Here is a 27,283-nt window from a genome sequence, read left to right on the forward strand (position 1 = left end):
CTTACGTGGCGTATTACTTGTCATAACATAATCTGTTGCATTAGATTTAATATATTATGATAGATATCAAAATAACCGAGGTGTCCCCAAGATCTTTCACGCTAAATTTTAATTAGAGACTACTTGGTTTCACGTGGAAAAAAAAACTCCACTTAATAAAATAAAACCGATAGGTTATATAAGAAACATGAATTTACTCCCACATACTTTATAATACCCATAATTTTTCCTCTTATTCATCTCATAACCGAATAAGACAACTAACCTTAAAATACTTATCTTAAAAATAAATAAGATATTTAAAATTATAATATTCATCTCAAAACCAAATGAGACAATTAAGTTGCATGACTATGTGGTATCGCTAAAGAGATAGCTTTATTAACTCAAAAGAATTTTATTAATTTTCAAACCATCTACTTTTTTCTATTGGCATAAAGTTTCTCGTGGTTATACCATACTATTTCATTAATATTTTTATTACGAAGTACAATTTTAACGTTCATCTCATGTAAGTCCAAAAGATATAATGAACAAAGAGTTTCCAAGAAAACCAAATAGAATTTTTCTTTATAGTCAACATTTTTTACACATGTTGCCCTAGTCAGGAACTTCAATGCTCTCTGGAACGGATGGTTGTCTATTATGAAAAAGTAAACTCTATCATAGCCACATTAGTGTTTTTTATAAAACTATATTCGACCAATCAAGCATATAGTTTGTTATCATGGATATGTAGATTTTTAGCATAATATAAAATAAGTCGTGAGTTTGATTTGGTTGAGGTCTATGATTTGATACTTATACGAAACTCACGACCTTGCTTCAACATAACTTTTTAATCAATAATTCTATGAGTATGATATTGATTGTGTTGCTAATCTGAAAAAGAATATATTAAAGGATATATAACAGTAATTTTACAAAGTCACCGCATAATCAAAATAATTTCGAGAAGATTAGTCTCCACATATGAGAAATTATACCGTCCGTGAAGAAGAGGTATAAATAAATTATCCACCATTTTATCTTCACAGTGGTTTTGCATCATTTTTAATTCTTTGTAAGATTTTTTTAACAATCCAGATTCCTACAAATTGATGTTGTACTTTTCTTATATGTTCACTCTGATTTTTATCCTGCTTTTTTTTAAAAAGATTTTAGCAAGACACTTCTTCAATGGACATTAAAGGAAGAGTATTATGAAGATATATTTTTCCATTTCTATTTCTAATTAGTCTTTCACATCTCTTTGACAGAACATTAGTTAGTATTACTTTTAATTTAGAAAATAAAATTAATTAGATTTAAAATTGTCTACAAATGAGACAATCAACAATAACAATAAATAATCAATAGTAATTAGTAGGAATATTCTTTGTTACCCATTAAAACGGCTAGATATAAGTACCGAAAATGCAAAATTAATTCAAATCAAAGTCCACTTAAATATATTATAAAAAAAAATGACGTGCGTTCTAGTTTTGGATGTTCAATAGCTATAGAATTTTCATATGATTAAAAACTCAATTTAGATGATTAGTATGTATATAACATTTAGATGAGCAATATGACAAAATGTGAAAGAGAATAATGTTATGAATGGTCATTTGCCACAATGGCTTCATAATATTTCATTCAAAAGTAACTTATATGAACAAAAATGTACGCATGATTGTCTTTATTGTTAGGAGCTATAAAGTTGTCTAATGCATATAGCACTTGTGCTAGAAAGCTAAGCTTACGATTTTTAAGTATTTAACAATTCACTCTAATAGCTACACGGAGTGGGTAATAAATTCTTCACATACATGAAATCACTTAAAATAAATAATTTATTTTTTAACTTTGGTAAATAACGAGTTTACAGTATATTTTAGAGCAAAATTCCTTACACATTCTTTGAATTTTTACACGAGTGAACATTAACACGTGCATCGTACTAGTATATATGCTAATCTAAATTACAAATATGAATATTTAAATAATTTCCAAACAAACAAATTAAATAATCATCGTGTTATAAATAATAATTTTTTCAAGGGGATTGTTATCCATTTGTATTGATATACTTTATTTTTTAGTTTAGATCATTAAATTCATCTGTCAAATACTTGCTATACCAATTTGCTGCGTCAGTTGGTATACGCTTGAGACTATCATTAAAATCGACATGATAAAGCCCCCAATTTCTAGAATAGCCTGCTTGAAATTCAAATGTATCAAAAGCTGCCCAGGCAAAGTAACCACGAACGTTTACACCAGCATCTATGGCTGCTTTGGTTGCGTTAATATGTGAAGCAATGTAAGCAACTCGATGTTCGTCCTTCAATGGATTTGGGGTTTTGAAAGAAGCAATGCCATTTTCCGTTATGTAGATTTTTGGATTTTGGTAATTTTTCTTAATATAAAGTAAGAAGTCATATAGTCCTTCAGGGTAGACAAAGTTTAAACCGTATTGATCCATGTAACCAAGAGTTTTTCCTTCGATGTTAGAAACTTCTGACATGGCTAAGGCATCAAAATTATCACCAAAAACTTTGGTTCTATTTGTTTCATGTCTAGCAAAATGAGAAGCATAATAATTGATCCCGATAAAGTCTGTGCTTCCATTTAACATTTTTTTATCCTTTTCTGTAAATGTGGGTAGCCTGTTCCCCACTAGCTTTCTCATTATTTTTGGATAATCTCCATGGAAAATTGGCTCTAAAACCCATCCCCAATAGAAATCCATTAGTCTTTTAGCAGCAGCCACATCCTCCGGATTAGAGCTGTAGGGAACATAACTTCCTGATGAAAGGGCAATTCCAATTTCTCCCCCTTGTATTGCTTGAAATTTTGTTTTGTATAAATTTGATGATGTAGCATGGGCAATGAGGAAATTATGAAGTATAATGTATGCTTCTGTACATATTCTACCTTTAGTTGGGCATGCCTCAACAGACATATTATCAATATTGTGCATGTATTGAAATACAGCTGTGACCTCTCCTTCATTGATTGTAGTCCAATGTTTCACCCGATCTCCATATGTTTTGAATAAGAGTTCACTAAAATCCTTGAAATGTGTCACAATGGAGTGATTTAAGAAGCCACCGAGTTTTTGTTGAAGAGCTAATGGATAGTCAAAATGCATGATAGTCACAAAAGGTTCAATACCATTTTTTAGCAACTCGTTGATCAAATTGTTGTAGAAGTTGATACCTTCTTGATTTATACCTCCTTCAAAGGTTCCATTTGGCATTATTCTATTCCAAGAGATGGACATTCTATAAGAGTTTACTCCGAGCTTCTTTAAAAGTTGCACATCCTCCTTATAGCGCTTATAATGTTCAATCTTTTTGGAAAACTTATCGACATCTAAATACACACCTTTTTTATGCTCAATTATATCATCCCATATACCAAGTCCTCTTCCTCCTTCATGTTGCGCTCCTTCAATCTGAAGGGCAGAAGATCCAGCACCAAACAAAAAGCCATTTGGAAATGATCCTCGACTCGGAAATCTTGGTGAATTTATGAATTTTAATATAGAGTCATATGTATTATTTGTAGCCCATTCTCCAATCTGTGAAGAAAGTGATTGACGAAACTCAGATGTTTTCATCAAGGGAAATAGAACTTGTGCATGGGTGGAAATGTTGGAAATCCAAACAAACGACAAGATTGCAAGAACAATTTTAGAAATTCTCAAAGATGACATAATGTATATTTTCTGCATCCAAAGATAGCTTTTTGGAGTTTGATAGTAAATCACAATTATTCAGTAGGAAGAGGAAAACAAATTTATACTAGATTTTTATGTGCATGACAACTTGTAAGATGGTAATTGTTGTTTTTTAAAACAATTAAAAATGTTCCAGCGAAAATCTATGATTGTATTCTTTTTAGAGTTCTTTGAATCATATGAATACAAATCTTATTATTTATAGACTTTCCAATTAGATAAAGTTGTCGCTTGTTTTATGATCATTGTGATATTTTCAATGTAATAAATTTATTGTAAGTACCCGACCATTACTTTTTTGATGTTATATTTTCATTAATAACGACTTTGCACCACACGCATTAACACATTACCACATTTTAGAACACATAAAAAAATAATTTTGTCACATTAAACATGCATTGTCAAAGTACATCCTTGCATAGGAAAAAAAAGTTAAATTTACAAAAAAATAATAATATTATTTTTATCATTTTCTTGGCCTTTTTTACAAAATTTCTAATATATAGTTAAAATTATCGTATATGATGAATTTATATTCGTATATGTCATTTTTCTATTTTCATTGAATCTGGGTCTAGTTCCACAAACTTATTTTCTTTATTTTGCAATTTTTAACATCAGTAGCTAATTTTTTTATATACAAACAAACAAATTGTTAAAATATAAAATAAAACATTTTTATAAATTAACGTACATATACAAGAAACATATTGAAATTTTAAATTTAATATTTGAAAATAAATTAAAAATTAATTAATTTATATTATTTATTATTTAGAAAATAATTAAATATTATTCAAATGTAACTAAATATTTTTATAGGAAAAACAATGACAAATAACTCATCAAAATTATTAATATATTTTTGTTAGACCTCTTTGGATCCTAAACCGTTTATTTATAACCTAGGAGCTAACAAGTGTCATTAAATTCAGCATCGTGGTATCCCTTTTGTAACTGTTGTGATAAGTGTTTTCCTTAGTAGTGATAGAAAAGTGACTGATACTTGATGGTTTGTGAACTATCCCCCACTGATAGTCATAATACTTTGAATACTCTTCAGATTGAGAGAAGAGATAATATGCATGTTATACGATATATTAAGGATCGTAACCTATATATATATATATAGAGAGAGAGAGAGAGAGAGTGATGGACAATTAGGGTTTCCATTATTTTGAAATGAGTTATCTTGACCGTCAATCATATTTCAGCTCATATCCAACTAACTAATTACTAAATAAAAATGTAATTAGTCTTTTTAACTTTATTTAACCATTTAATCAATTAAGTTTCTTAATTTGATAATTATTAATATAAATATATATGCCCACATAATAATTATTGGAATACAATAATTAAATAATATTTATATAAAAAATATTTCAACAATCTCCCACTTGAGCAATATATCTTAATAATTATATCAGAGTTCTTTAGACATGCATCCAAATGATATATATCTTTAGATTTCAACTTTATAATCTAGTCCAACTCATACATCAATAATGGAACAACCGCAACTTTCGTCACTGACATATAATGTGACAGGACTCCGACAACCACCACATCAATTTACTTGATGACATATATCGATATAGATGAATGACATGAAAATTTCACGTAATGTAATATCTGAATTATGCTTATTTCCAACTATTCAAACTGAAGTTTGGAAATTCAATATTTTCACAAACGACACAAAAATGGTTATAACAATAATAACATCATAAACTATTTTTGAAGATAATCTTAACATAAAGTCTATATTGATATGAAAACAATAATATAAAACATAAATAAGTAGTGTCTCTCACTAATATAAGACATTCTCAGCGACAAGAATCATATGGAAGACGTTATATGTCAAGTCTTTGATGATTGAGTCTCTTATCATAAATTTTATATGTATATGTTCTACTTCAAAAATAATAACTTATTTGTCAATGAAATTTTTTAAATCTTTTACTGAAACACTATATGATTGTCTTACAAAACAACATAACTTGAGTGGTCTTTAAAAACTTTATAATGAATTGTAACTGTGTGACGTAAATACTTACCTTTATTTTTATCGTATTAGAATGTCTATTTGACTATTAAAAGATTTGAGTTGAATATACTAATGATCTCCCCGTTGTTGGATCTTCGATTTATGAGCAGAAACTCTTTTGTTCTCTATAACAATCCTAATGGTTGCATTTTTATTTATTTAAGAAATTAAATATTGGTTTATTCAAATATTCACATTTTCCATATACATATAAATAAAATCATATATAAAATTCTCACAACCTAAGCATAGGAAAATGCTCAAATTTTTAAATTTTCAAATTTACTTTAAGGTAGATATAACTGAGACCTAATAGTCTCCGTTTATAATTGACATGTCCTAAAGTTTATTTTATTTCATGTCGAATTTATTTTCAACCTTAATGACTTAAACTCTTTTGCGATATTCAAAGGATACCATGAGAATAATATCTAAACTAGATGGTAACCCGCGCGTTGTGCGGAAGTTTTAACAGTTTTTTTTTTTCAATTTTGTATTTATTTAAATATTGTAACACTATTTTTATTTTTTTATTGAGGTTTTTTAATTTAACAAAATAGTGTAGTTATTGTATTTTTTTGATATTAGACTCCATAAACGAATAATAATGTAGTTATTAACAAAATTGTATACTTATTATTATTTTTTAGATGTAAGTTGAAAAGTTTGAACTATATAAAGAGTGATAATTGTGTTTAATTGTAATTAACTTTTGTGAGACATTTAATAATAAGATTTTTGTAACATAATTTTTGGAATAGGAGTTAGTGTAATTGTGTAAATTCGTTGCAAGATTGAATCCTAGGTGACACATCAGATTTTAATTGATGTGGCAAATATAACTTACGTGGCGTATTACTTGTCATAACATAATCTGTTGCATTAGATTTAATATATTATGATAGATATCAAAATAACCGAGGTGTCCCCAAGATCTTTCACGCTAAATTTTAATTAGAGACTTCTTGGTTTCACGTGAAAAAAAAAACTCCACTTAATAAAATAAAACCGATAGGTTATATAAGAAACATGAATTTACTCCCACATACTTTATAATACCCATAATTTTTCCTCTTATTCATCTCATAACCGAATAAGACAACTAACCTTAAAATACTTATCTTAAAAATAAATAAGATATTTAAAATTATAATATTCATCTCAAAACCAAATGAGACAATTAAGTTGCATGACTATGTGGTATCGCTAAAGAGATAGCTTTATTAACTCAAAAGCATTTTATTAATTTTCAAACCATCTAATTTTTTCTATTGGCATAAATTTTCTTGTGGTTATACCATACTATTTCATTAATATTTTTATTACGAAGTACAATTTTAACGTTCATCTCATGTAAGTCCAAAAGATATAATGAACAAAGAGTTTCCAAGAAAACCAAATAGAATTTTTCTTTATAGTCAACATTTTTTACACATGTTGCCCTAGTCAGGAACTTCAATGCTCTCTGGAACGGATGGTTGTCTATTATGAAAAAGTAAACTCTATCATAGCCACATTAGTGTTTTTTATAAAACTATATTCGACCAATCAAGCATATAGTTTGTTATCATGGATATGTAGATTTTTAGCATAATATAAAATAAGTCGTGAGTTTGATTTGGTTGAGGTCTATGATTTGATACTTATACGAAACTCACGACCTTGCTTCAACATAACTTTTTAATCAATAATTCTATGAGTATGATATTGATTGTGTTGCTAATCTGAAAAAGAATATATTAAAGGATATATAACAGTAATTTTACAAAGTCACCGCATAATCAAAATAATTTCGAGAAGATTAGTCTCCACATATGAGAAATTATACCGTCCGTGAAGAAGAGGTATAAATAAATTATCCACCATTTTATCTTCACAGTGGTTTTGCATCATTTTTAATTCTTTGTAAGATTTTTTTAACAATCCAGATTTCCTACAAATTGATGTTGTACTTTTCTTATATGTTCACTCTGATTTTTATCCTGCTTTTTTTAAAAAGATTTTAGCAAGACACTTCTTCAATGGACATTAAAGGAAGAGTATTATGAAGATATATTTTTCCATTTCTATTTCTAATTAGTCTTTCACATCTCTTTGACAGAACATTAGTTAGTATTACTTTTAATTTAGAAAATAAAATTAATTAGATTTAAAATTGTCTACAAATGAGACAATCAACAATAACAATAAATAATCAATAGTAATTAGTAGGAATATTCTTTGTTACCCATTAAAACGGCTAGATATAAGTACCGAAAATGCAAAATTAATTCAAATCAAAGTCCACTTAAATATATTATAAAAAAAAATGACGTGCGTTCTAGTTTTGGATGTTCAATAGCTATAGAATTTTCATATGATTAAAAACTCAATTTAGATGATTAGTATGTATATAACATTTAGATGAGCAATATGACAAAATGTGAAAGAGAATAATGTTATGAATGGTCATTTGCCACAATGGCTTCATAATATTTCATTCAAAAGTAACTTATATGAACAAAAATGTACGCATGATTGTCTTTATTGTTAGGAGCTATAAAGTTGTCTAATGCATATAACACTTGTGCTAGAAAGCTAAGCTTACGATTTTTAAGTATTTAACAATTCACTCTAATAGCTACACGGAGTGGGTAATAAATTCTTCACATACATGAAATCACTTAAAATAAATAATTTATTTTTTAACTTTGGTAAATAACGAGTTTACAGTATATTTTAGAGCAAAATTCCTTACACATTCTTTGAATTTTTACACGAGTGAACATTAACACGTGCATCGTACTAGTATATATGCTAATCTAAATTACAAATATGAATATTTAAATAATTTCCAAACAAACAAATTAAATAATCATCGTGTTATAAATAATAATTTTTTCAAGGGGATTGTTATCCATTTGTATTGATATACTTTATTTTTTAGTTTAGATCATTAAATTCATCTGTCAAATACTTGCTATACCAATTTGCTGCGTCAGTTGGTATACGCTTGAGACTATCATTAAAATCGACATGATAAAGCCCCCAATTTCTAGAATAGCCTGCTTGAAATTCAAATGTATCAAAAGCTGCCCAGGCAAAGTAACCACGAACGTTTACACCAGCATCTATGGCTGCTTTGGTTGCGTTAATATGTGAAGCAATGTAAGCAACTCGATGTTCGTCCTTCAATGGATTTGGGGTTTTGAAAGAAGCAATGCCATTTTCCGTTATGTAGATTTTTGGATTTTGGTAATTTTTCTTAATATAAAGTAAGAAGTCATATAGTCCTTCAGGGTAGACAAAGTTTAAACCGTATTGATCCATGTAACCAAGAGTTTTTCCTTCGATGTTAGAAACTTCTGACATGGCTAAGGCATCAAAATTATCACCAAAAACTTTGGTTCTATTTGTTTCATGTCTAGCAAAATGAGAAGCATAATAATTGATCCCGATAAAGTCTGTGCTTCCATTTAACATTTTTTTATCCTTTTCTGTAAATGTGGGTAGCCTGTTCCCCACTAGCTTTCTCATTATTTTTGGATAATCTCCATGGAAAATTGGCTCTAAAACCCATCCCCAATAGAAATCCATTAGTCTTTTAGCAGCAGCCACATCCTCCGGATTAGAGCTGTAGGGAACATAACTTCCTGATGAAAGGGCAATTCCAATTTCTCCCCCTTGTATTGCTTGAAATTTTGTTTTGTATAAATTTGATGATGTAGCATGGGCAATGAGGAAATTATGAAGTATAATGTATGCTTCTGTACATATTCTACCTTTAGTTGGGCATGCCTCAACAGACATATTATCAATATTGTGCATGTATTGAAATACAGCTGTGACCTCTCCTTCATTGATTGTAGTCCAATGTTTCACCCGATCTCCATATGTTTTGAATAAGAGTTCACTAAAATCCTTGAAATGTGTCACAATGGAGTGATTTAAGAAGCCACCGAGTTTTTGTTGAAGAGCTAATGGATAGTCAAAATGCATGATAGTCACAAAAGGTTCAATACCATTTTTTAGCAACTCGTTGATCAAATTGTTGTAGAAGTTGATACCTTCTTGATTTATACCTCCTTCAAAGGTTCCATTTGGCATTATTCTATTCCAAGAGATGGACATTCTATAAGAGTTTACTCCGAGCTTCTTTAAAAGTTGCACATCCTCCTTATAGCGCTTATAATGTTCAATCTTTTTGGAAAACTTATCGACATCTAAATACACACCTTTTTTATGCTCAATTATATCATCCCATATACCAAGTCCTCTTCCTCCTTCATGTTGCGCTCCTTCAATCTGAAGGGCAGAAGATCCAGCACCAAACAAAAAGCCATTTGGAAATGATCCTCGACTCGGAAATCTTGGTGAATTTATGAATTTTAATATAGAGTCATATGTATTATTTGTAGCCCATTCTCCAATCTGTGAAGAAAGTGATTGACGAAACTCAGATGTTTTCATCAAGGGAAATAGAACTTGTGCATGGGTGGAAATGTTGGAAATCCAAACAAACGACAAGATTGCAAGAACAATTTTAGAAATTCTCAAAGATGACATAATGTATATTTTCTGCATCCAAAGATAGCTTTTTGGAGTTTGATAGTAAATCACAATTATTCAGTAGGAAGAGGAAAACAAATTTATACTAGATTTTTATGTGCATGACAACTTGTAAGATGGTAATTGTTGTTTTTTAAAACAATTAAAAATGTTCCAGCGAAAATCTATGATTGTATTCTTTTTAGAGTTCTTTGAATCATATGAATACAAATCTTATTATTTATAGACTTTCCAATTAGATAAAGTTGTCGCTTGTTTTATGATCATTGTGATATTTTCAATGTAATAAATTTATTGTAAGTACCCGACCATTACTTTTTTGATGTTATATTTTCATTAATAACGACTTTGCACCACACGCATTAACACATTACCACATTTTAGAACACATAAAAAAATAATTTTGTCACATTAAACATGCATTGTCAAAGTACATCCTTGCATAGGAAAAAAAAGTTAAATTTACAAAAAAATAATAATATTATTTTTATCATTTTCTTGGCCTTTTTTACAAAATTTCTAATATATAGTTAAAATTATCGTATATGATGAATTTATATTCGTATATGTCATTTTTCTATTTTCATTGAATCTGGGTCTAGTTCCACAAACTTATTTTCTTTATTTTGCAATTTTTAACATCAGTAGCTAATTTTTTTATATACAAACAAACAAATTGTTAAAATATAAAATAAAACATTTTTATAAATTAACGTACATATACAAGAAACATATTGAAATTTTAAATTTAATATTTGAAAATAAATTAAAAATTAATTAATTTATATTATTTATTATTTAGAAAATAATTAAATATTATTCAAATGTAACTAAATATTTTTATAGGAAAAACAATGACAAATAACTCATCAAAATTATTAATATATTTTTGTTAGACCTCTTTGGATCCTAAACCGTTTATTTATAACCTAGGAGCTAACAAGTGTCATTAAATTCAGCATCGTGGTATCCCTTTTGTAACTGTTGTGATAAGTGTTTTCCTTAGTAGTGATAGAAAAGTGACTGATACTTGATGGTTTGTGAACTATCCCCCACTGATAGTCATAATACTTTGAATACTCTTCAGATTGAGAGAAGAGATAATATGCATGTTATACGATATATTAAGGATCGTAACCTATATATATATATATAGAGAGAGAGAGAGAGAGAGTGATGGACAATTAGGGTTTCCATTATTTTGAAATGAGTTATCTTGACCGTCAATCATATTTCAGCTCATATCCAACTAACTAATTACTAAATAAAAATGTAATTAGTCTTTTTAACTTTATTTAACCATTTAATCAATTAAGTTTCTTAATTTGATAATTATTAATATAAATATATATGCCCACATAATAATTATTGGAATACAATAATTAAATAATATTTATATAAAAAATATTTCAACAATCTCCCACTTGAGCAATATATCTTAATAATTATATCAGAGTTCTTTAGACATGCATCCAAATGATATATATCTTTAGATTTCAACTTTATAATCTAGTCCAACTCATACATCAATAATGGAACAACCGCAACTTTCGTCACTGACATATAATGTGACAGGACTCCGACAACCACCACATCAATTTACTTGATGACATATATCGATATAGATGAATGACATGAAAATTTCACGTAATGTAATATCTGAATTATGCTTATTTCCAACTATTCAAACTGAAGTTTGGAAATTCAATATTTTCACAAACGACACAAAAATGGTTATAACAATAATAACATCATAAACTATTTTTGAAGATAATCTTAACATAAAGTCTATATTGATATGAAAACAATAATATAAAACATAAATAAGTAGTGTCTCTCACTAATATAAGACATTCTCAGCGACAAGAATCATATGGAAGACGTTATATGTCAAGTCTTTGATGATTGAGTCTCTTATCATAAATTTTATATGTATATGTTCTACTTCAAAAATAATAACTTATTTGTCAATGAAATTTTTTAAATCTTTTACTGAAACACTATATGATTGTCTTACAAAACAACATAACTTGAGTGGTCTTTAAAAACTTTATAATGAATTGTAACTGTGTGACGTAAATACTTACCTTTATTTTTATCGTATTAGAATGTCTATTTGACTATTAAAAGATTTGAGTTGAATATACTAATGATCTCCCCGTTGTTGGATCTTCGATTTATGAGCAGAAACTCTTTTGTTCTCTATAACAATCCTAATGGTTGCATTTTTATTTATTTAAGAAATTAAATATTGGTTTATTCAAATATTCACATTTTCCATATACATATAAATAAAATCATATATAAAATTCTCACAACCTAAGCATAGGAAAATGCTCAAATTTTTAAATTTTCAAATTTACTTTAAGGTAGATATAACTGAGACCTAATAGTCTCCGTTTATAATTGACATGTCCTAAAGTTTATTTTATTTCATGTCGAATTTATTTTCAACCTTAATGACTTAAACTCTTTTGCGATATTCAAAGGATACCATGAGAATAATATCTAAACTAGATGGTAACCCGCGCGTTGTGCGGAAGTTTTAACAGTTTTTTTTTTCAATTTTGTATTTATTTAAATATTGTAACACTATTTTTATTTTTTTATTGAGGTTTTTTAATTTAACAAAATAGTGTAGTTATTGTATTTTTTTGATATTAGACTCCATAAACAAATAATAATGTAGTTATTAACAAAATTGTATACTTATTATTATTTTTTAGATGTAAGTTGAAAAGTTTGAACTATATAAAGAGTGATAATTGTGTTTAATTGTAATTAACTTTTGTGAGACATTTAATAATAAGATTTTTGTAACATAATTTTTGGAATAGGAGTTAGTGTAATTGCGTAAATTCGTTGCAAGATTGAATCCTAGGTGACACATCAGATTTTAATTGATGTGGCAAATATAACTTACGTGGCGTATTACTTGTCATAACATAATCTGTTGCATTAGATTTAATATATTATGATAGATATCAAAATAACCGAGGTGTCCCCAAGATCTTTCACGCTAAATTTTAATTAGAGACTTCTTGGTTTCACGTGAAAAAAAAAACTCCACTTAATAAAATAAAACCGATAGGTTATATAAGAAACATGAATTTACTCCCACATACTTTATAATACCCATAAGTTTTCCTCTTATTCATCTCAAAACCGAATAAGACAACTAACCTTAAAATACTTATCTTAAAAATAAATAAGATATTTAAAATTATAATATTCATCTCAAAACCAAATGAGACAATTAAGTTGCATGACTATGTGGTATCGCTAAAGAGATAGCTTTATTAACTCAAAAGCATTTTATTAATTTTCAAACCATCTAATTTTTTCTATTGGCATAAATTTTCTTGTGGTTATACCATACTATTTCATTAATATTTTTATTACGAAGTACAATTTTAACGTTCATCTCATGTAAGTCCAAAAGATATAATGAACAAAGAGTTTCCAAGAAAACCAAATAGAATTTTTCTTTATAGTCAACATTTTTTACACATGTTGCCCTAGTCAGGAACTTCAATGCTCTCTGGAACGGATGGTTGTCTATTATGAAAAAGTAAACTCTATCATAGCCACATTAGTGTTTTTTATAAAACTATATTCGACCAATCAAGCATATAGTTTGTTATCATGGATATGTAGATTTTTAGCATAATATAAAATAAGTCGTGAGTTTGATTTGGTTGAGGTCTATGATTTGATACTTATACGAAACTCACGACCTTGCTTCAACATAACTTTTTAATCAATAATTCTATGAGTATGATATTGATTGTGTTGCTAATCTGAAAAAGAATATATTAAAGGATATATAACAGTAATTTTACAAAGTCACCGCATAATCAAAATAATTTCGAGAAGATTAGTCTCCACATATGAGAAATTATACCGTCCGTGAAGAAGAGGTATAAATAAATTATCCACCATTTTATCTTCACAGTGGTTTTGCATCATTTTTAATTCTTTGTAAGATTTTTTTAACAATCCAGATTTCCTACAAATTGATGTTGTACTTTTCTTATATGTTCACTCTGATTTTTATCCTGCTTTTTTTTAAAAAGATTTTAGCAAGACACTTCTTCAATGGACATTAAAGGAAGAGTATTATGAAGATATATTTTTCCATTTCTATTTCTAATTAGTCTTTCACATCTCTTTGACAGAACATTAGTTAGTATTACTTTTAATTTAGAAAATAAAATTAATTAGATTTAAAATTGTCTACAAATGAGACAATCAACAATAACAATAAATAATCAATAGTAATTAGTAGGAATATTCTTTGTTACCCATTAAAACGGCTAGATATAAGTACCGAAAATGCAAAATTAATTCAAATCAAAGTCCACTTAAATATATTATAAAAAAAAATGACGTGCGTTCTAGTTTTGGATGTTCAATAGCTATAGAATTTTCATATGATTAAAAACTCAATTTAGATGATTAGTATGTATATAACATTTAGATGAGCAATATGACAAAATGTGAAAGAGAATAATGTTATGAATGGTCATTTGCCACAATGGCTTCATAATATTTCATTCAAAAGTAACTTATATGAACAAAAATGTACGCATGATTGTCTTTATTGTTAGGAGCTATAAAGTTGTCTAATGCATATAACACTTGTGCTAGAAAGCTAAGCTTACGATTTTTAAGTATTTAACAATTCACTCTAATAGCTACACGGAGTGGGTAATAAATTCTTCACATACATGAAATCACTTAAAATAAATAATTTATTTTTTAACTTTGGTAAATAACGAGTTTACAGTATATTTTAGAGCAAAATTCCTTACACATTCTTTGAATTTTTACACGAGTGAACATTAACACGTGCATCGTACTAGTATATATGCTAATCTAAATTACAAATATGAATATTTAAATAATTTCCAAACAAACAAATTAAATAATCATCGTGTTATAAATAATAATTTTTTCAAGGGGATTGTTATCCATTTGTATTGATATACTTTATTTTTTAGTTTAGATCATTAAATTCATCTGTCAAATACTTGCTATACCAATTTGCTGCGTCAGTTGGTATACGCTTGAGACTATCATTAAAATCGACATGATAAAGCCCCCAATTTCTAGAATAGCCTGCTTGAAATTCAAATGTATCAAAAGCTGCCCAGGCAAAGTAACCACGAACGTTTACACCAGCATCTATGGCTGCTTTGGTTGCGTTAATATGTGAAGCAATGTAAGCAACTCGATGTTCGTCCTTCAATGGATTTGGGGTTTTGAAAGAAGCAATGCCATTTTCCGTTATGTAGATTTTTGGATTTTGGTAATTTTTCTTAATATAAAGTAAGAAGTCATATAGTCCTTCAGGGTAGACAAAGTTTAAACCGTATTGATCCATGTAACCAAGAGTTTTTCCTTCGATGTTAGAAACTTCTGACATGGCTAAGGCATCAAAATTATCACCAAAAACTTTGGTTCTATTTGTTTCATGTCTAGCAAAATGAGAAGCATAATAATTGATCCCGATAAAGTCTGTGCTTCCATTTAACATTTTTTTATCCTTTTCTGTAAATGTGGGTAGCCTGTTCCCCACTAGCTTTCTCATTATTTTTGGATAATCTCCATGGAAAATTGGCTCTAAAACCCATCCCCAATAGAAATCCATTAGTCTTTTAGCAGCAGCCACATCCTCCGGATTAGAGCTGTAGGGAACATAACTTCCTGATGAAAGGGCAATTCCAATTTCTCCCCCTTGTATTGCTTGAAATTTTGTTTTGTATAAATTTGATGATGTAGCATGGGCAATGAGGAAATTATGAAGTATAATGTATGCTTCTGTACATATTCTACCTTTAGTTGGGCATGCCTCAACAGACATATTATCAATATTGTGCATGTATTGAAATACAGCTGTGACCTCTCCTTCATTGATTGTAGTCCAATGTTTCACCCGATCTCCATATGTTTTGAATAAGAGTTCACTAAAATCCTTGAAATGTGTCACAATGGAGTGATTTAAGAAGCCACCGAGTTTTTGTTGAAGAGCTAATGGATAGTCAAAATGCATGATAGTCACAAAAGGTTCAATACCATTTTTTAGCAACTCGTTGATCAAATTGTTGTAGAAGTTGATACCTTCTTGATTTATACCTCCTTCAAAGGTTCCATTTGGCATTATTCTATTCCAAGAGATGGACATTCTATAAGAGTTTACTCCGAGCTTCTTTAAAAGTTGCACATCCTCCTTATAGCGCTTATAATGTTCAATCTTTTTGGAAAACTTATCGACATCTAAATACACACCTTTTTTATGCTCAATTATATCATCCCATATACCAAGTCCTCTTCCTCCTTCATGTTGCGCTCCTTCAATCTGAAGGGCAGAAGATCCAGCACCAAACAAAAAGCCATTTGGAAATGATCCTCGACTCGGAAATCTTGGTGAATTTATGAATTTTAATATAGAGTCATATGTATTATTTGTAGCCCATTCTCCAATCTGTGAAGAAAGTGATTGACGAAACTCAGATGTTTTCATCAAGGGAAATAGAACTTGTGCATGGGTGGAAATGTTGGAAATCCAAACAAACGACAAGATTGCAAGAACAATTTTAGAAATTCTCAAAGATGACATAATGTATATTTTCTGCATCCAAAGATAGCTTTTTGGAGTTTGATAGTAAATCACAATTATTCAGTAGGAAGAGGAAAACAAATTTATACTAGATTTTTATGTGCATGACAACTTGTAAGATGGTAATTGTTGTTTTTTAAAACAATTAAAAATGTTCCAGCGAAAATCTATGATTGTATTCTTTTTAGAGTTCTTTGAATCATATGAATACAAATCTTATTATTTATAGACTTTCCAATTAGATAAAGTTGTCGCTTGTTTTATGATCATTGTGATATTTTCAATGTAATAAATTTATTGTAAGTACCCGACCATTACTTTTTTGATGTTATATTTTCATTAATAACGACTTTGCACCACACGCATTAACACATTACCACATTTTAGAACACATAAAAAAATAATTTTGTCACATTAAACATGCATTGTCAAAGTACATCCTTGCATAGGAAAAAAAAGTTAAATTTACAAAAAAATAATAATATTATTTTTATCATTTTCTTGGCCTTTTTTACAAAATTTCTAATATATAGTTAAAATTATCGTATATGATGAATTTATATTCGTATATGTCATTTTTCTATTTTCATTGAATCTGGGTCTAGTTCCACAAACTTATTTTCTTTATTTTGCAATTTTTAACATCAGTAGCTAATTTTTTTATATACAAACAAACAAATTGTTAAAATATAAAATAAAACATTTTTATAAATTAACGTACATATACAAGAAACATATTGAAATTTTAAATTTAATATTTGAAAATAAATTAAAAATTAATTAATTTATATTATTTATTATTTAGAAAATAATTAAATATTATTCAAATGTAACTAAATATTTTTATAGGAAAAACAATGACAAATAACTCATCAAAATTATTAATATATTTTTGTTAGACCTCTTTGGATCCTAAACCGTTTATTTATAACCTAGGAGCTAACAAGTGTCATTAAATTCAGCATCGTGGTATCCCTTTTGTAACTGTTGTGATAAGTGTTTTCCTTAGTAGTGATAGAAAAGTGACTGATACTTGATGGTTTGTGAACTATCCCCCACTGATAGTCATAATACTTTGAATACTCTTCAGATTGAGAGAAGAGATAATATGCATGTTATACGATATATTAAGGATCGTAACCTATATATATATATATAGAGAGAGAGAGAGAGAGAGAGTGATGGACAATTAGGGTTTCCATTATTTTGAAATGAGTTATCTTGACCGTCAATCATATTTCAGCTCATATCCAACTAACTAATTACTAAATAAAAATGTAATTAGTCTTTTTAACTTTATTTAACCATTTAATCAATTAAGTTTCTTAATTTGATAATTATTAATATAAATATATATGCCCACATAATAATTATTGGAATACAATAATTAAATAATATTTATATAAAAAATATTTCAACAATCTCCCACTTGAGCAATATATCTTAATAATTATATCAGAGTTCTTTAGACATGCATCCAAATGATATATATCTTTAGATTTCAACTTTATAATCTAGTCCAACTCATACATCAATAATGGAACAACCGCAACTTTCGTCACTGACATATAATGTGACAGGACTCCGACAACCACCACATCAATTTACTTGATGACATATATCGATATAGATGAATGACATGAAAATTTCACGTAATGTAATATCTGAATTATGCTTATTTCCAACTATTCAAACTGAAGTTTGGAAATTCAATATTTTCACAAACGACACAAAAATGGTTATAACAATAATAACATCATAAACTATTTTTGAAGATAATCTTAACATAAAGTCTATATTGATATGAAAACAATAATATAAAACATAAATAAGTAGTGTCTCTCACTAATATAAGACATTCTCAGCGACAAGAATCATATGGAAGACGTTATATGTCAAGTCTTTGATGATTGAGTCTCTTATCATAAATTTTATATGTATATGTTCTACTTCAAAAATAATAACTTATTTGTCAATGAAATTTTTTAAATCTTTTACTGAAACACTATATGATTGTCTTACAAAACAACATAACTTGAGTGGTCTTTAAAAACTTTATAATGAATTGTAACTGTGTGACGTAAATACTTACCTTTATTTTTATCGTATTAGAATGTCTATTTGACTATTAAAAGATTTGAGTTGAATATACTAATGATCTCCCCGTTGTTGGATCTTCGATTTATGAGCAGAAACTCTTTTGTTCTCTATAACAATCCTAATGGTTGCATTTTTATTTATTTAAGAAATTAAATATTGGTTTATTCAAATATTCACATTTTCCATATACATATAAATAAAATCATATATAAAATTCTCACAACCTAAGCATAGGAAAATGCTCAAATTTTTAAATTTTCAAATTTACTTTAAGGTAGATATAACTGAGACCTAATAGTCTCCGTTTATAATTGACATGTCCTAAAGTTTATTTTATTTCATGTCGAATTTATTTTCAACCTTAATGACTTAAACTCTTTTGCGATATTCAAAGGATACCATGAGAATAATATCTAAACTAGATGGTAACCCGCGCGTTGTGCGGAAGTTTTAACAGTTTTTTTTTTATCAATTTTGTATTTATTTAAATATTGTAACACTATTTTTATTTTTTTATTGAGGTTTTTTAATTTAACAAAATAGTGTAGTTATTGTATTTTTTTGATATTAGACTCCATAAACAAATAATAATGTAGTTATTAACAAAATTGTATACTTATTATTATTTTTTAGATGTAAGTTGAAAAGTTTGAACTATATAAAGAGTGATAATTGTGTTTAATTGTAATTAACTTTTGTGAGACATTTAATAATAAGATTTTTGTAACATAATTTTTGGAATAGGAGTTAGTGTAATTGCGTAAATTCGTTGCAAGATTGAATCCTAGGTGACACATCAGATTTTAATTGATGTGGCAAATATAACTTACGTGGCGTATTACTTGTCATAACATAATCTGTTGCATTAGATTTAATATATTATGATAGATATCAAAATAACCGAGGTGTCCCCAAGATCTTTCACGCTAAATTTTAATTAGACACTTCTTGGTTTCACGTGAAAAAAAAAACTCCACTTAATAAAATAAAACCGATAGGTTATATAAGAAACATGAATTTACTCCCACATACTTTATAATACCCATAAGTTTTCCTCTTATTCATCTCAAAACCGAATAAGACAACTAACCTTAAAATACTTATCTTAAAAATAAATAAGATATTCAAAATTATAATATTCATCTCAAAACCAAATGAGACAATTAAGTTGCATGACTATGTGGTATCGCTAAAGAGATAGCTTTATTAACTCAAAAGCATTTTATTAATTTTCAAACCATCTAATTTTTTCTATTGGCATAAATTTTCTTGTGGTTATACCATACTATTTCATTAATATTTTTATTACGAAGTACAATTTTAACGTTCATCTCATGTAAGTCCAAAAGATATAATGAACAAAGAGTTTCCAAGAAAACCAAATAGAATTTTTCTTTATAGTCAACATTTTTTACACATGTTGCCCTAGTCAGGAACTTCAATGCTCTCTGGAACGGATGGTTGTCTATTATGAAAAAGTAAACTCTATCATAGCCACATTAGTGTTTTTTATAAAACTATATTCGACCAATCAAGCATATAGTTTGTTATCATGGATATGTAGATTTTTAGCATAATATAAAATAAGTCGTGAGTTTGATTTGGTTGAGGTCTATGATTTGATACTTATACGAAACTCACGACCTTGCTTCAACATAACTTTTTAATCAATAATTCTATGAGTATGATATTGATTGTGTTGCTAATCTGAAAAAGAATATATTAAAGGATATATAACAGTAATTTTACAAAGTCACCGCATAATCAAAATAATTTCGAGAAGATTAGTCTCCACATATGAGAAATTATACCGTCCGTGAAGAAGAGGTCTAAATAAATTATCCACCATTTTATCTTCACAGTGGTTTTGCATCATTTTTAATTCTTTGTAAGATTTTTTTAACAATCCAGATTTCCTACAAATTGATGTTGTACTTTTCTTATATGTTCACTCTGATTTTTATCCTGCTTTTTTTTAAAAAGATTTTAGCAAGACACTTCTTCAATGGACATTAAAGGAAGAGTATTATGAAGATATATTTTTCCATTTCTATTTCTAATTAGTCTTTCACATCTCTTTGACAGAACATTAGTTAGTATTACTTTTAATTTAGAAAATAAAATTAATTAGATTTAAAATTGTCTACAAATGAGACAATCAACAATAACAATAAATAATCAATAGTAATTAGTAGGAATATTCTTTGTTACCCATTAAAACGGCTAGATATAAGTACCGAAAATGCAAAATTAATTCAAATCAAAGTCCACTTAAATATATTATAAAAAAAAATGACGTGCGTTCTAGTTTTGGATGTTCAATAGCTATAGAATTTTCATATGATTAAAAACTCAATTTAGATGATTAGTATGTATATAACATTTAGATGAGCAATATGACAAAATGTGAAAGAGAATAATGTTATGAATGGTCATTTGCCACAATGGCTTCATAATATTTCATTCAAAAGTAACTTATATGAACAAAAATGTACGCATGATTGTCTTTATTGTTAGGAGCTATAAAGTTGTCTAATGCATATAACACTTGTGCTAGAAAGCTAAGCTTACGATTTTTAAGTATTTAACAATTCACTCTAATAGCTACACGGAGTGGGTAATAAATTCTTCACATACATGAAATCACTTAAAATAAATAATTTATTTTTTAACTTTGGTAAATAACGAGTTTACAGTATATTTTAGAGCAAAATTCCTTACACATTCTTTGAATTTTTACACGAGTGAACATTAACACGTGCATCGTACTAGTATATATGCTAATCTAAATTACAAATATGAATATTTAAATAATTTCCAAACAAACAAATTAAATAATCATCGTGTTATAAATAATAATTTTTTCAAGGGGATTGTTATCCATTTGTATTGATATACTTTATTTTTTAGTTTAGATCATTAAATTCATCTGTCAAATACTTGCTATACCAATTTGCTGCGTCAGTTGGTATACGCTTGAGACTATCATTAAAATCGACATGATAAAGCCCCCAATTTCTAGAATAGCCTGCTTGAAATTCAAATGTATCAAAAGCTGCCCAGGCAAAGTAACCACGAACGTTTACACCAGCATCTATGGCTGCTTTGGTTGCGTTAATATGTGAAGCAATGTAAGCAACTCGATGTTCGTCCTTCAATGGATTTGGGGTTTTGAAAGAAGCAATGCCATTTTCCGTTATGTAGATTTTTGGATTTTGGTAATTTTTCTTAATATAAAGTAAGAAGTCATATAGTCCTTCAGGGTAGACAAAGTTTAAACCGTATTGATCCATGTAACCAAGAGTTTTTCCTTCGATGTTAGAAACTTCTGACATGGCTAAGGCATCAAAATTATCACCAAAAACTTTGGTTCTATTTGTTTCATGTCTAGCAAAATGAGAAGCATAATAATTGATCCCGATAAAGTCTGTGCTTCCATTTAACATTTTTTTATCCTTTTCTGTAAATGTGGGTAGCCTGTTCCCCACTAGCTTTCTCATTATTTTTGGATAATCTCCATGGAAAATTGGCTCTAAAACCCATCCCCAATAGAAATCCATTAGTCTTTTAGCAGCAGCCACATCCTCCGGATTAGAGCTGTAGGGAACATAACTTCCTGATGAAAGGGCAATTCCAATTTCTCCCCTTGTATTGCTTGAAATTTTGTTTTGTATAAATTTGATGATGTAGCATGGGCAATGAGGAAATTATGAAGTATAATGTATGCTTCTGTACATATTCTACCTTTAGTTGGGCATGCCTCAACAGACATATTATCAATATTGTGCATGTATTGAAATACAGCTGTGACCTCTCCTTCATTGATTGTAGTCCAATGTTTCACCCGATCTCCATATGTTTTGAATAAGAGTTCACTAAAATCCTTGAAATGTGTCACAATGGAGTGATTTAAGAAGCCACCGAGTTTTTGTTGAAGAGCTAATGGATAGTCAAAATGCATGATAGTCACAAAAGGTTCAATACCATTTTTTAGCAACTCGTTGATCAAATTGTTGTAGAAGTTGATACCTTCTTGATTTATACCTCCTTCAAAGGTTCCATTTGGCATTATTCTATTCCAAGAGATGGACATTCTATAAGAGTTTACTCCGAGCTTCTTTAAAAGTTGCACATCCTCCTTATAGCGCTTATAATGTTCAATCTTTTTGGAAAACTTATCGACATCTAAATACACACCTTTTTTATGCTCAATTATATCATCCCATATACCAAGTCCTCTTCCTCCTTCATGTTGCGCTCCTTCAATCTGAAGGGCAGAAGATCCAGCACCAAACAAAAAGCCATTTGGAAATGATCCTCGACTCGGAAATCTTGGTGAATTTATGAATTTTAATATAGAGTCATATGTATTATTTGTAGCCCATTCTCCAATCTGTGAAGAAAGTGATTGACGAAACTCAGATGTTTTCATCAAGGGAAATAGAACTTGTGCATGGGTGGAAATGTTGGAAATCCAAACAAACGACAAGATTGCAAGAACAATTTTAGAAATTCTCAAAGATGACATAATGTATATTTTCTGCATCCAAAGATAGCTTTTTGGAGTTTGATAGTAAATCACAATTATTCAGTAGGAAGAGGAAAACAAATTTATACTAGATTTTTATGTGCATGACAACTTGTAAGATGGTAATTGTTGTTTTTTAAAATAATTAAATATGTTCCAGCGAAAATCTATGATTGTATTCTTTTTAGAGTTCTTTGAATCATATGAATACAAATCTTATTATTTATAGACTTTCCAATTAGATAAAGTTGTCGCTTGTTTTATGATCATTGTGATATTTTCAATGTAATAAATTTATTGTAAGTACCCGACCATTACTTTTTTGATGTTATATTTTCATTAATAACGACTTTGCACCACACGCATTAACACATTACCACATTTTAGAACACATACAAAAATAATTTTGTCACATTAAACATGCATTGTCAAAGTACATCCTTGCATAGGAAAAAAAGTTAAATTTACAAAAAAATAATAATATTATTTTTATCATTTTCTTGGCCTTTTTTACAAAATTTCTAATATATAGTTAAAATTATCGTATATGATGAATTTATATTCGTATATGTCATTTTTCTATTTTCATTGAATCTGGGTCTAGTTCCACAAACTTATTTTCTTTATTTTGCAATTTTTAACATCAGTAGCTAATTTTTTTATATACAAACAAACAAATTGTTAAAATATAAAATAAAACATTTTTATAAATTAACGTACATATACAAGAAACATATTGAAATTTTAAATTTAATATTTGAAAATAAATTAAAAATTAATTTATTGATATTATCTATTATTTAGAAAATAATTAAATATTATTCCAATGTAACTAAATATTTTTATAGGAAAAACAATGACAAATAACTCATCAAAATTATTAATATATTTTTGTTAGACCTCTTTGGATCCTAAACCGTTTATTTATAACCTAGGAGCTAACAAGTGTCATTAAATTCAACTCATTAAATTCAGCATCGTGGTATCCCTTTTGTAATTGTTGTGATAAGTGTTTTCCTTAGTAGTGATAGAAAAGTGACTGATACTTGAGGGTTTGTGGACTATCCCCCACTGATAGTCATAATACTGTAATATCCCATATTCCCTTAAATGCTCAATTAGTTGTCAGTTGAGACCAATTGAATTCCTATGTATTATATCGTTGGACCCAGGACCTCCTTGGAACTGTACATGCCTTACCACTAGACTAGAGAGGTTGTTGTTGAATGCCTATGCAATGAATAAATATTAATCTGAATCTTGATTAAGATAGATTAATGAATTAATTGAGCATTATAGCTCCATTTTGGATGCGGATGGATGCATTAGTAAGATAATGAAAAAGGCTATTATTATGATATCATATTATAGTGTATTATGCATCTTACAAATTCTATGAATTTTATTTTGATGGGTGTTAAACATGGTTGATATGGTTGATTGTGAAATAACATGACTAAAGATAACGTAAAGGACTATTATTATTGTTCCATGTTATAAAATAGTATGTGATTTATAAATGCCATGAATTTTATCATGATGAAAATTAAATATTGTTGTTATGTGAAAGGTGAAGTAACATGATTAAAACTCTACAAAGATGAGTGAGGAAACCTAGGAGAATGACGTGATTAATAACTTAGAAATATGATCTAGGTTATGGAACATATGTGATTTATGTATGAGAATACGGTATTCATTCGTACGACGCTTATGTGAGGTCGTGGATGAATTGTTGCCATGATTGAGAATGAGACGCATTGTATGGAACATGCCATGTTATTATTTGTGTATTATGGTGAATGAAGTCACCTGTGATTTATGAATTTGTTATGGTTCGTGGAACCAATGATTTGTGGAACCGATCATGTATTCAGAATGTGTATTTTCTGTGGTGGTACACATCTCTTGTGGTATGCTTATACGTGTAAGCATTGGGATGTGGGACCAATGATTCGAGCCTCAATTGGGTTTGAGCCCCAACCATGGCGGACATGGGGGAAAGGTGGACACCTAAGTGGGTTAGAGTCCCATACGGTGAAAGATACTCAAAGTGGGTTAGAGTCCCATACGAGTGATGGTTCTTAAAAGTGGGTTAGAGTCCCATAGGGGAACCTGATATCCACCGCGAAAGTCGAATCATACGAGCATGCATGAACCGAGTTTGGCTTAGACGTAAGTCCGATCGGGAATTGATGTTTCGTGATCTGAATAATGATCGTGGTTGAGTTATGAGAACTCAGATGCATGTTGCCATACAATTGCGAGATAGTTTCCCCATCGCTCAAGTCTTCATTCCCTTGTTGACTTGAGTTGGATATGAGTTGAATATCGATTAGAATACCCTGTAGAGCTGAGTGGACCCATAGGATAGGAGAACTCACTGAGATTATTATCTCATCCCATTATTGTTGTGATTTTTCAGGTATTCTTTACAGGTTGAATCTAAGAGAATCTATTATGGATGTTTCAAGGGTTGCTGTTCATTATAATCTTCCGCTGTGGAGTTGTGTGCAATCAAGATATTGTACATAGTTCTTAGATTTTTATTGTTTAGGCATTATTGTATAACATGTTTCATTGATGGTTTAGTTTGGACATGTATATATATTTTGATGCCATTAGGCACTTATATTGTGACAGTACCAGAATTTAACACTTGTATGATATTATTCTAGATATATATTATACGGGTTGTTACAAATACTTTGAATACTCTTCAGATTGAAAGAAGAGATAATATGCATGTTATACGATATATTAAGGATCGTAACCTATATATACATAGAGTGATGGACAATTACGGTTTCCATTATTTTGAAATGAGTTATCTTGACAGTCAACCATATTTCAGCTCATATCCAACTAATTAATTACTAAATAAAAATGTAATAAGTCTTTTTAACTTTATTTAACCATTTAATCAATTAAGTTTCTTAATTTGATAATTATTAATATAAATATATATGCCCACATAATAATTATTGGAATACAATAATTAAATAATATTTATATAAAAAATATTTCAACAATCTCCCACTTGAGCAATATATCTTAATAATTATATCAGAGTTCTTTAGACATGCATCCAAATGATATATATCTTTAGATTTCAACTTTACAATCTAGTCCAACTCATACATCAATAATGGAACAACCGCAACTTTCGTCACTGACATATAATGTGACAGGACTCCGACAACCACCACATCAATTTACTTGATGACATATATCGATATAGATGAATGACATGAAAATTTCACGTAATGTAATATCTGAATTATGCTGATTTCCAACTATTCAAACTGAAGTTTGGAAATTCAATATTTGCACAAATGACACAAAAATGGTTATAACAATAATAACATCATAAACTCTATTTTTGAAGATAATCTTAACATAAAGTCTATATTGATATGAAAACAATAATATAAAACATAAATAAGTAGTGTCTCTCACTAATATAAGACATTCTCAGTGACAAGAATCATATGAAAGACGTTATATGTCAAGTCTTTGATGATTGAGTCTCTTATCATAAATTTTATATGTATATATTCTACTTCAAAAATAATAACTCATTTGTCAATGAAGTTTTATAAATCTTTTACTGAAACACTATATGATTGTCTTACAACACAACATAACTTGAGTGGTCTTTAAAAACTTTATAATGAATTGTAACTGTGTGACGTAAATACT

At 28.6% G+C, this 27,283-nt stretch overlaps 3 protein-coding genes and 1 pseudogene across 3 annotated transcripts; all 4 read right to left on the minus strand.

The window, feature by feature from the left end:
- Positions 1 to 2,080: 2,080 nt before the first annotated feature.
- LOC127104848 (furostanol glycoside 26-O-beta-glucosidase-like) lies at positions 2,081 to 3,759 on the minus strand. Its single transcript, XM_051041995.1, has 2 exons — positions 3,406 to 3,759; positions 2,081 to 3,372 (listed from the first exon to the last, which is right to left on the minus strand). The coding sequence occupies exons 1-2, from the start codon at positions 3,719 to 3,721 to the stop codon at positions 2,081 to 2,083; spliced, it is 1,608 nt and encodes a 535-aa protein (XP_050897952.1). The 5' UTR covers positions 3,722 to 3,759.
- Positions 3,760 to 8,705: 4,946 nt separating this feature from the next.
- Positions 8,706 to 10,412, minus strand: LOC127104849 (furostanol glycoside 26-O-beta-glucosidase-like). Its single transcript, XM_051041996.1, has 2 exons — positions 10,031 to 10,412; positions 8,706 to 9,997 (listed from the first exon to the last, which is right to left on the minus strand). Exons 1-2 carry the CDS (start codon positions 10,344 to 10,346, stop codon positions 8,706 to 8,708), a joined length of 1,608 nt encoding a protein of 535 aa, XP_050897953.1. The 5' UTR covers positions 10,347 to 10,412.
- A 4,918-nt stretch (positions 10,413 to 15,330) lies between these two features.
- On the minus strand, positions 15,331 to 17,037 carry LOC127104850 (furostanol glycoside 26-O-beta-glucosidase-like). The gene is made up of 2 exons (XM_051041997.1): positions 16,656 to 17,037; positions 15,331 to 16,622 (listed from the first exon to the last, which is right to left on the minus strand). The coding sequence occupies exons 1-2, from the start codon at positions 16,969 to 16,971 to the stop codon at positions 15,331 to 15,333; spliced, it is 1,608 nt and encodes a 535-aa protein (XP_050897954.1). The 5' UTR covers positions 16,972 to 17,037.
- Positions 17,038 to 21,959: 4,922 nt separating this feature from the next.
- Positions 21,960 to 23,665, minus strand: LOC127104851 (furostanol glycoside 26-O-beta-glucosidase-like; annotated as a pseudogene).
- Positions 23,666 to 27,283: the final 3,618 nt, after the last annotated feature.

This window comes from Lathyrus oleraceus, chromosome 7 (genome assembly GCF_024323335.1).
Source record: "Lathyrus oleraceus cultivar Zhongwan6 chromosome 7, CAAS_Psat_ZW6_1.0, whole genome shotgun sequence".
Lineage (NCBI taxonomy): Eukaryota > Viridiplantae > Streptophyta > Magnoliopsida > Fabales > Fabaceae > Lathyrus > Lathyrus oleraceus.